This window comes from Alligator sinensis, unplaced genomic scaffold (assembly GCF_000455745.1).
Source record: "Alligator sinensis unplaced genomic scaffold, ASM45574v1 scaffold907_1, whole genome shotgun sequence".
Classification (NCBI taxonomy): domain Eukaryota; kingdom Metazoa; phylum Chordata; order Crocodylia; family Alligatoridae; genus Alligator; species Alligator sinensis.
In genome coordinates, this window is record NW_005841925.1 from 3,651,605 (window position 1) to 3,662,301 (window position 10,697).

The following is a 10,697-nucleotide window of genomic DNA, read 5'->3' on the forward strand; positions in this document are numbered from 1 at the left end:
TTTAATTGCAATTTAGTTGGCATTCACATTTCAAAATTGCTAGTTACAGTTTAACAGATGACAAATTACAGTAGTCAAAGTCATTTGGTGTAGAAATCAATGGGGCTCTGTTAAGGGTTCACTGCACTGACTATTCAGAGTACAATGGTGTGTACACAAGTGCTCTGTGCACATTTTACAGTGCTGTAATTTAGAGCACTTTTTATAGCACTATAAAGTTACAGCTCTCTTAAACAAGACAGAAGTGCAGTGTTGGGAGGGAGGAACCTCTGAGCCACCCTGCACTTTCCAGGCTAGGAGACAGAGGAAACTCCATAGCCTCCTAGGGCTTCTCCACTGGCTAGAAATTTGATCAGTGTACAGAAGTAATTTAAAGCACTGTAGGTTGCTAAAATGGGGGGCCTATGGGGGACCTTTAATTTTTATCACAGATTTGGGGTTTTTGATCAGAGAATTTGCATTATTGATGCCAGCAAGGATATAGGTATTGCCACACTGAAGAAGCCTACTACTCAAGGAGAAGTCCAAGTGGTCTAATATCTTGTCTTCAGAGAAAGGCCATGGGTATTTTTGCAGCAGTATCAGGGAGGGAAGAGTAGCTCTTCAAATGGCTGTGTATTTGCACCCTACAGTGCCCTTGCATTTATTGTTAAAGAAGAACCCAGTGGTACCTTGGGACAAGTCTGTGCAACTTTGTGAACAGTCTATAGCCAAGGGCTTAAGGAACAGGGCTGCCTTCCTTTAAAGACAAAATCAAGTTCCCAGCCTGGAAATACTCCCTATTTTGTGACTCCACCATCTTGAGGCGACAAGATTACCCATTGCTATTTGCTCAGGAAAGGGCCACACAGTGGAGGACTGCTTGTTCCACATGTTACTTGTTCCCCCACAAAGAGCCTATAAGAAACAGGTAAGATTTAAACGAGACTTTCTGGAGAAGCCTACGTATTCTCCCCGCTGCTCTTAGACAAGACAAAGAAAACCCTGTTTCTGAACAAGCATAATAGACAGCTTTTGAGCCAGCTTTCCTCCCAGAATCTGTTCTTATACTGCCTGGGTAGCATCAGAGAACAGGAGGAGGAAACAACTGCAGTGGGGAATCCAGGCATAGTTCACCTTCTTCAACCGTGAGTAACAAATCTCAAAAATAAATAAATAAAACCATTGTCCTCCAGGAGCCAGAGGTCCAGCTCCAGAAACTCAATCACCACCTATCGGCATGAGCCACTGATCTCCAGTGCTGATTATCTCACCTTAAGTACTGACTGCAAAGTTCAGGGTACCCATAGACACTGTAGCACCATTTACATTGGTACCAAAAATCCCTGCACTTAAATCTCTCATGGCTCCTGCCATTTTATCTGTGGTCCAATGCCCCTTTGCTAGAGCACCTAAGGGAGGGAATCTATACATTCTCAGTTCCCCAGCAACCATCCAAGACAAAGCCAAATCCTTCTTATAGAATGGCTATGTGGGATAGGACCATTCCTTCTGTGAAGGACTGTATCGTCCACTTCACAAGTGAACCAAAAGTTCTTATGAGCTCACTTTCACACCTCGTTGTGGATGCCCTGATGTGAATCCAGAGAGACTAGAGACTCTTCAATCTAGAAAAGAGATGGCTGACATTCACAAGGAAATCCATATACCCCAAACCTCCACAGTACCTCCTGTGTGCCCCCAGGCCATTACAGTTACCAACCCTGTCCCCCACCCCCCACTTCAGTCTTTCCTGGCATGAGTCATTATTAAAAAGAGGAAAAGAAAAGAAAAAAAACCCATCCAAAAAAAGACAACCCCATTTTCTATTGTATCCAGACCCAAATCTCCCTCCTCAAGAGAGAAACTTACTCTACCACCTTGACCTATGCAATCCTACATGTTACAAAGCAAAAAAGCTGAAGAATGGATCTAAGCATACTTAGAAAGCTTGGTACCCCGGGTGCTCCCTTTCTGATTGGTTGATGTAGTGGGCTATCTAAAGTATTCCACGTGCTTTGCACATTTTTAATCTAGCTAACATTTAAAGGGATACTTCTACTCCTAGAAGTAATCTCTTTGAGCTTCGTTCATTACAGGCCAGAATCAAAAAAGTGCACGAGATGCCAACAAAAATCTTTCTATTGCCTTCACTGGATTGGGGAGCAAGCAATTTTTGCCTCAATGGGTTTCCCATGCCAGCAAAGTTCAGGTTGCTTATGTGGTTTTCAAGTAGCACGCAAGAGATTGCCTTACAGAACTGACCTACCGTCTTGCAGAGGAAGCAAAACAGGACCAGATGCACGGGGAAAAATGCAAGGAAACTGGCCAACAATGCACTTTACTCTTGGAGACCTTGAGGGCCACAAGGAAAGATTTCTTCGTATTCACTGTATGGTTGCTGTTCTGCTGACAATATCAACTAGAAAATGCAAGCTGAGTTCACTGGACATGGCAATCTCTTCACTGACAAGAGAACCAAAACTACAAACTTGTTTCATATAGACCAGAGCTTTCATATAGACCATGAATTGCCAATTTGTGATATGCATGCCACAAGTGGCATGAAAAGCATCTGTGTGTGGCATATGGTAGACTGGGGAAGGAGCAGAGAGCATAGCAGTAGATAAGGCAGGGAGCAGAAAGCAGACCGACAGATTGGGTAGCATGCACAAGGCAGGGAGCAGAAAGAAGAGTAGCAGATCAGGCAAGGGGATCAAAGTGGCACTCAGGGATGGTATGAGGCTTAATTTGTGGCACATCTGCCAAAAAGGTTGGCCTCTAGTGATGTAGATTTACATCTGGTCATGATCAAAATGGGAAGATTTAAACTTGATGATTTAGCAATGATCCCCATTACAAGTGAACCTTAGAAATCCAGTCCCCTTCCCCCCCAAATCATAAAGTATTACCTTCCTGTTTTACTGAAGGTCTGAAAGTTGCCACACAGGATAAAAAAAGAGCAGTGAGTGGTCTGGGTAATGTTCCCTGGGCTAGAGCCTCACCTGAGGAAACCTGGCAGAACTCCATCAAAGTTTAAACTGCTGTAACTTTACTGACTAAGTGAATGTCTGGCCCATTATTTGCTGCACTGCACGCAACTCTTTGGAAAGAGAAGCATTCGTGTCATGGAAAAGTTGTGGGGGCACAGGAGGGAGAGAATTGAGATGGATGTGAACAAGCTGTTCTTTCAAACAGAATTAAGAAATAAGACATTGAACAGAAAACCTCAGGTCGCAGATTTGTCCTGCAGCCTGCAAATGGATTGCTGCCATCTTCAAACCGTGTGAAGAATGGCTCTTTTTCCATTACAAATAGTTTTGCTCTTGCAAAGCCATGATAGCTTATGGCAGGCAAAGAAGTGACTGATGTTTAACCCTGCAGATGCCACTCCCTTGCATGCCTTTAAACAGCTAAAATGCCAGCAGTGAGGCCTGGACCCCAAGCCACAATTCCAGCTTCTGAGTTGGGCTCTTCTATTGAATTCATTTCCTTTCTTCTACAAGAACATTCCAAGCTCCCTCCACTAGCAGGATTGCTGAAAGTTACCCTCCAATGTGCATTGTGGAGATTTTTAACACTGGGAAATAAGGCAGCCTGCCCTTGGTCTCCTGGATTCCCTTGCAATATCAGGGTGCACAAAGGCAACCACTGCATCAGCTGTGTGCAGTCATACAGCCCACATGCATGTGAAGGTGTGTGTGCATGTGCAAGCACACATCTTCTGATAAAGACTAGAGGCAGCACTAGGACTTTTCTATGGAAAAGAGATGCAGTGTGGTTGCCTGGATCATCTCTCATTTACAATTAAGCGTCATCCCAAGTTCAACCTGGCCAGCCTCCAGACTCCTTTCCCCACTTCCTATTCTGTGCGTGCTGCCCTCAGTCCAATCAGAGCTCTAAAACCTCCATGAGTTTGAGCCCTTAAATAGCACCAAGGAAGGCTGTTAAGGTCCACAAATCAGAGCTGCTGACATACGCTCACCTGCTAGACTCTCTCTTTTGTCCTGCTTTTACAACAGGGGTGTCTTTTCCCCACCTCATCACTTGGTCCCCACAGAGCTTTCATCTGGAAGCTGTATGCTTGATCTCTGACTACTGAGCACACATACTTGGAACATGGCTGTGCCTGGAAGGTGCGAGGCTGAGCTCCTTTCCTTCTGGATAATTGTGCTGTCCTTGGGAAGAACATTCTCTGTGGATTTCCCTTACCTGGGATCCTCTTTCAGCCTGGAGTCCTCCTTCCAGGAGAACTGCACCCAGGTGGGTTCCTCCTCATTTGATCTTTTCTTGTTGCTAAACAGAAACTCTGCAGGGGCTCTCCAGACTTTATAGCCACTATCATATGATTTGACCTGCTGCCTAAGTAGAGTCCCCCTGCAAGTTGTTAGTACCAAAACCTTTAGGGTAGAATTTCAAAAGACAGTCCAAAGTGATAGTCCTAAGCGATGCTGATATTTCATCCTATTTGTTACAAACTGCCAGGGTCTGGATTTGGAATTCTTAACTCAAATCTATCAGCAATGGGGCTGAAACTTTAATAATGAGGTCAAATTGCAAGGAAACAGCTCTATAGGTCATAGACAACTGAGTTGATGTAGACTCCTAGAGAACAGGTGCAGGAGAGAACTGAGTATCACATCAAGATTGCAGATTCTAGGTAACGGATACGGTACATTATGATTAGCCTTCTTTAGGCTCGAGTCTCCCAGCCAATCTGGGAAAGCTATCAGGTCTGGTAAGGCTGCACTTCTGCACCTTGAAGCATACATCCAGCATGCAGATTGTTAGGAAGCTGTGGTGACATCACTATGTTGTGCTGTGACACAACTAGCTGTGTCACGGCAAGGCTAGACTTTGCTGAAATTTTGCAGCAAGAGCCAGAACTTTTTGATCCCGCAGCCCTAAAAGGGAACCTGTGGGTCAGGGTTAGCCTTGCCATTGATATCTCACATAGTCGTAGCCTTCCTCCGTCTGTCCGTAACCACATCTTGTTACTACAGGCTGCTTCCATTTACCAGGAAAGGACATTTTCTTTATCTACCCTAGGGTTGCCAACCCTTCTGGGTTGGCCAGGAGTCTAGCAGAATCGGCATCAAACTCCCAGTGACTACTGAAAGCAATCTGGGAGATTGATATTATGAACAGATTGAAAAGTACAATTAATGATTAGAGGTACCATACATGGGTCCCATATTGGATCGGCACCAATATAAGGACAATTGACAGTATTGGCAATTGGCTTTTTTTGGCTGATGTGGCCAATAATATCGCTGATAAATGTCCTGTGCATGCATGCAGCCACAGCACAACATGCAGGTGACCCAGAGCACAGATGGGTCTGGCTGGTAAGTCTGTTGTGAGAGAAGGAGTGTGAGGGGTAGGGGGCAGGGAGGGCAGGTTTAGGTAAGGGAGGGAGTGGGGCAAGGGCAAGTGCAAGCACTGGCGCTGCACAGCCAGAGGCGGGGCATGGGACAGAGCCACGAGCGGCTCATTTTCAGGGGGCATGGGGATGGGGGAGAGCAGCTCCAGTGGCTGCGGAAACCCCCCGGCGAGACAGGGGCTGCATGAGCCGCTCGCAACTCTGTCCTGCACCCCACCCCAGCTGTGCAGTGCCTGCCCCTGCCCCAGCCCCAGCCCCACTCCCTCCATCACCACGGGGCCCCAATCTCCCCCCCAACCCCATGCCCTTTCCCTTCCCCCTTGCCCTTTCCCCCCACAGACTTACTAGCCAGACATTGCTCTCCAAGCTCACCAGCTGCATATTAGCAATCAGATCAGTATAAGCTGATATGGTTTGTTAAATATTGGCCATCAGTATCGGCCTAAAAAATCTCTATCGGTGCACCCCTATTAATGACGTTACATCTCCTAGAATAGCTTCAGTCAGAGTTGGGAACCCAAATCTACCCCTAAGTCTAGTTGCTGATCTCCTCTGTGCTTCTGTGCTGTCTTACATCCCTGTGCTAAACAGCCACAACTCCCCCTAATCAGCCTCTCCAACTTGAGTGGTGTGTGCAACCCGCCCCCAACCCCCAGAAGATGACTGGATGCCTGATCTGACTGAGGTACATTAAACAGTATCAAAGTATTCCCAACTGATTTACAGTTCCTGGGGTGCTGGTTTATCCTCCTTCCGTTCCAAAGGAGACACAAAGCTGCCTCCCCTGAGAGCATAAATACAGGGCACAAACAACTGAACAGTTGGACTGTGAGCTACACACCATGGGCCAGATCCATAGCTGGTGTCAACAGGCTTCAGAGGAGCCATGTCAGTTTACACCAGCTGGAGATTTGACTTTTTGTTGAACAGCATGTGCAGGACTGACGTTTTTCCTGCAGCAGTGCATGTATCAAAGGAGGACACTGCTTATGTGAAAGACAAACCCAAGGAAGCATCATTAGGGGCAGAGTTGCAGTTCAGTACCCCAGGCCTGAACCCTCAGCTAGCACAGGCTAGAATAGCTCTACAGGATTGTGTTAAAGCCATACCACTTCATGCTATGTGAGGCTCTATAAGGAGCCATCCGTCTCAAACTGGGAAGCATAGACTTGATGCTCAGTAGGTACAGAATAGGCCCGTGTGAGTTGGCAGCGATCCGATCTGGCTTCGGATCCGGCCGCTTCGGATGGCTGCGATCCAATCCGGAGCTCCACACTGGGTTTCCACCTCGATCCGGCCAAAGCGGCTCCGAAGCTTCGGAGCCACCTCTTTGAGATCCGGCCATAGGGTATAATGGCGAATCAATGAAATATCTATAACTTTTTTGGTTTTACGTTCGATTTGGATTAAACTTGCAGGGATGGTAGCCTCTGCTGAGAGCATGAAACCTGCCAAGTTTCAAGATCAGTGCAGGGATTTGGGGGGAACTATACCCCAAATTCTTGAAAGCCAAACTCATGTCACTGCTGTGTGTTACAACACAGGGGGGTCAAAACTGCAAGAGTGGTAGCTCTTACTGAGGCCACAAAGCCTGCCAAGTTTCAAGAAGATCGGTGCAGGGGTTTGGGGGGAACTGCACCTCAAGCTGCAGACAAGCAAAACTCGTGCCATGGGTGACACTGCGTGTGTTAAGGCGCAGCGGGGTGACAGCTGCAGCGATGGTGACCCCTGCTGTGATGCCTGCCAGCTGTCGAGGAGATTGGTGCAGGGGAAGTCTAGGGCCCTGCACCCCTAGCTGCTGATGGACAAAACTCATGCCAAGACTGTGTCTGTCTTGGGGCAGTTGGATTGTCTGTATTGAGTCTTTCCTCTCCTTAGCCTGGTTTTGTAGGTGCTAATTGATGCTCTTTAAGTCATTATGTAGTAGCTAGGTCCTGTGTATTGAGCTGGTTTCTGAGTGAATCATGATTGACTGGTAACCAGGAACACAGCAGCTTAGCAGCCAGGCCTGCAGCAGTCTCCCCCCTCTTCGCCCCAAGACAGACGGAGTCAGTCCCACAGCACCCATGGCATGAGTTTTGCTTGTCCACAGCTTGAGGGGCAGTTCCCCCCAAACCCCTGCATCAATCTTCTTGAACCTTGGCAGGCTTCATCCTCTCTGCAGAGTCTACCACACCTGAAATCTCATCCAAAACGGACAAAAAACAATAAAGCTGTAGATATGTTATTGTTTCCCCATTATACCCCATGGTTGGATCTCCAAGGCAGCTTCAAAGCTCTTCGGAAGCGCCGAACTGCTTTGGGAAGCCGAACGAGGCCAGCACTTCAACCTGGATGTGCTGCTTCGGACCCTGAAGCGTCCGAAGCCTCACACAGCCCTAGTACAGAACAGCCTGGATTGTGATAGAATATGGATGCATTTCACAAGAGTTGGGTCCCAACATAACATGCCCGTGCATGGGCTCCCTCGGGCACTTTTAGCAAGAGTCCAATGTGTGATGGAAATAAGTGTGATCATTTAGGGATGATATTCAAACCTTGCCAGTGACATGACATCTCTTCAAAAGGTCCTAGCAAACATTTGACTGAGCAAGACAGGACTGGTCTCTAGAGGACGGAAGTCCCCTCACATGTGCTACTCCATTTGCTTGCTCAAGTACACCAAGGGCATGCAGCATGTGTGTGAACAGCCAGGCAGGCATCTTATAGGCCCTATGCCTATATAGGGATCCAGTTTGCATAGTTGTGATATTTGGTCCAGTCTGCTGCTGCTCTTGGGTTTGAAAAAAATAAACCCTGGATCTACAGTCCTGGTGACAGCTCATGCATAGCATCATCACAGCCATAGCAGGATGTCTCCTAAGCCCCATCTGTTTAATTGTATGGAGTGGGAGGGGAGAGGGGGAGATCCCATTGTTCCCAAGCCGCAAATGTGTCTCCGAGACCTGAAGTGAAGCAATAAAATGCTGCTAGATTCTCTTGTACAACCCAGGGGATGTGATATTAATTATTCACGTGCCATTGTCAGGTGCTTTTATATTACCGAAGGATTGCTTCTCCTTGTTCCAGTACTGAAGATGTGATTTGCAAGGCTATCAACTGTACATCCAGGGTCCCAGCAGCAGGTCTGGAGAACAACTCCACAGCCCCATGCCAGCTGGAAGGAGAAGCTGCTCTCTTTCCTGCTTCCCCTGTATCCTTTTCCCTGAGGTAAGATGCCATTAGGCTACTAACTTCTTCAGCAAGCTACATGCTAGTGAAAGGCACTAGATTGACAGGTGCAGTTGGAGGCAGTTCCAGCTTCCTCACACTAACCCACCAGTATATTCCCAGCCACACAGGCAGGAAACCCCATGAAGGCTAGAGAGGCCAGATTCAACCCTGGGCTACTTTACTCAGACTGAGAATAAGAGTAACAATGGGAATAGCAGTGGTAGCCTCCTGCCTCTGTGTCGAGTGGATGACAAAGCTGGTCAGCTCCAGCACAGAGAGGACAAGGGAAGAAGGGGCTGCTTCTGCTTCTGATGGAAGTTGGCTGTTGCCTGTGAAAGTGTATGCCTCTGAACAAATTAGGTCTCCAAGATGCCACCCTACCCTGCCAAAGTGAGCATCCCATTCAGGAGCAAGCCACAATGTAGCCCTGACTCTGACACCAACTTCCTCTGGATTCTGGGGCAAGTCACCCAGTCTCCCTGTGCTTCCTATGAAAGGAAGGCTGGGGCTGTGGTTCCAGACAAAGGGGACTTGAATCCAAGTCAGAGTTCTGCCACAGACTCTCTGGGTGGCCTTAATGTCTCTTGGCCTCAATTTCTCATCTGTAAAATATGGATAATACTAACTTTCCCATCCTTTATCTGCCCTTATGTTTAGATAAGTTCTGGGCAGAGGCTCTGTAAATGTATATAGCCCCCAGCACAATGGGACCCTGATTCTGGTCACAGCTTCTACCATATTATAAACATTTACCCTTCTGTCAGATGGGTAATGAAAACAATCTTTTGACTCCTCAGACCAGACCTTCCCATCAAACCCACAGAAAGCAGTAACCTTATTACCAGAGAGTCAAATGCATGGCATCTCCCCCTCCCTCTGCCTCGTCATTTTTTGGTAGAATGTGGATCACAGGGTAAGGTCCCTTTATAGATCCTGACTGAATTCTTGGCGAGCTCGTAAAACAGACGGAAAAGCATCCTTTTGGGCAAAACAGCGTCATTCTGCAAAGCTCTGACCATTCACTATAAATGGGAAAATGGGTTTTACTGCTTGTCTTGAAAGTTCTCTCCCCAGTGTTTATATAACATAGGCCAACATAGTTTATAGGGTGCCTGAATGTATTCTGTGCCTGAGAGATCCTATAATAAAAGTCAAGAAGCAAAAGAGGCCAAGCCATAAGCAAAACTGAATTAAAAAAGCAAACAGTGGAGCCTTCGCCAAGGCAGAGTGTCTGTGACAGGAGGAGTAACCCTGCTCCTCACAGATCTAAGCCGGATGCCTTCCATGAACAGAGAGGTGGTTAGCTATGGAAAGCTTAAGCAGCTTTTATTCAGTTAGTTCATAAGGTGCACCTCTACCTTGCCTTCTGCCAGATCTAAGCCTAGTATGGAATTAACGCCTCAAATTTAGCTGGAGGAGGGAGGCCCCTGGAAGGCTTTAGACACAAGGCTACTCACAGAAACATCTAAATTAATTAATCAGGTTATGTTAAGTCAGGTTCTCTGGGACAGAGTGACCACAGTTGAGTCCAAAAAGCCATAATGAATCTGCGGGCATCCTAGGGTGAGGACCATGTTGTCTCTAGGCTCCATGCCATGAAGGATACAGAGTGGGGGTGATAATACTGCCTTATTTCCTTCCACCTGTCTTGTCTACTTAGACATAACCCTCTCACTTCCATATACAGTGGCTCAGAGCTGTGATCTCAGCTGGGTTCTGCACATGCTCATTTAATCAAAGGTATGTAACCATGCATGGATCCAGCATTGAGGCAAGGGGGCTCAAGAGACAACCCCTTTAGGAGTGTGGCGCATACGTAGTTGCAGCAAGCTCTCTGTAATGTACCACCCAGCCAAAGGGAGTGTGGCCACACCCCACAGCCCTAAATGCCAGTGAGCTCACCAGATAGACAGTGTGGGGTCTGGCCAAAGCCCCTGATTTGGTACAGCGCCAGAGCCCAGGCAATAAGCACTGCTGTTACCCCTCTTGCCCACAGCACTGAATGCAGTAGCAAGGGAAAAGAGGTGATGAGCATTGGCAATGGCATTCAGCTCCTGTTTTCAGAAAGCTTTGGAGCCCTGTACTACTGCTCATCTCCTCTTTTCTTTCCCCCTCCTGCTGA

At 47.3% G+C, this 10,697-nt stretch overlaps 1 protein-coding gene and 1 long non-coding RNA gene across 2 annotated transcripts in view; one reads left to right on the forward strand and one right to left on the reverse strand.

The window, feature by feature from the left end:
- LOC102383430 overlaps positions 1-10,697 on the reverse strand; it is a 34,968-nt gene that overhangs the window by 19,396 nt on the left and 4,875 nt on the right. The window lies entirely within an intron of this gene.
- The window catches only part of LOC112549524, a 34,844-nt gene continuing 28,203 nt past the window's right edge, over positions 4,057-10,697 (forward strand). The window contains 2 exon segments of the mRNA XM_025198552.1: positions 4,057-4,242; positions 8,391-8,572. Of these exon segments, the coding sequence (XP_025054337.1) occupies positions 4,099-4,242; positions 8,391-8,572 (326 nt within the window). The 5' untranslated portion in view covers positions 4,057-4,098.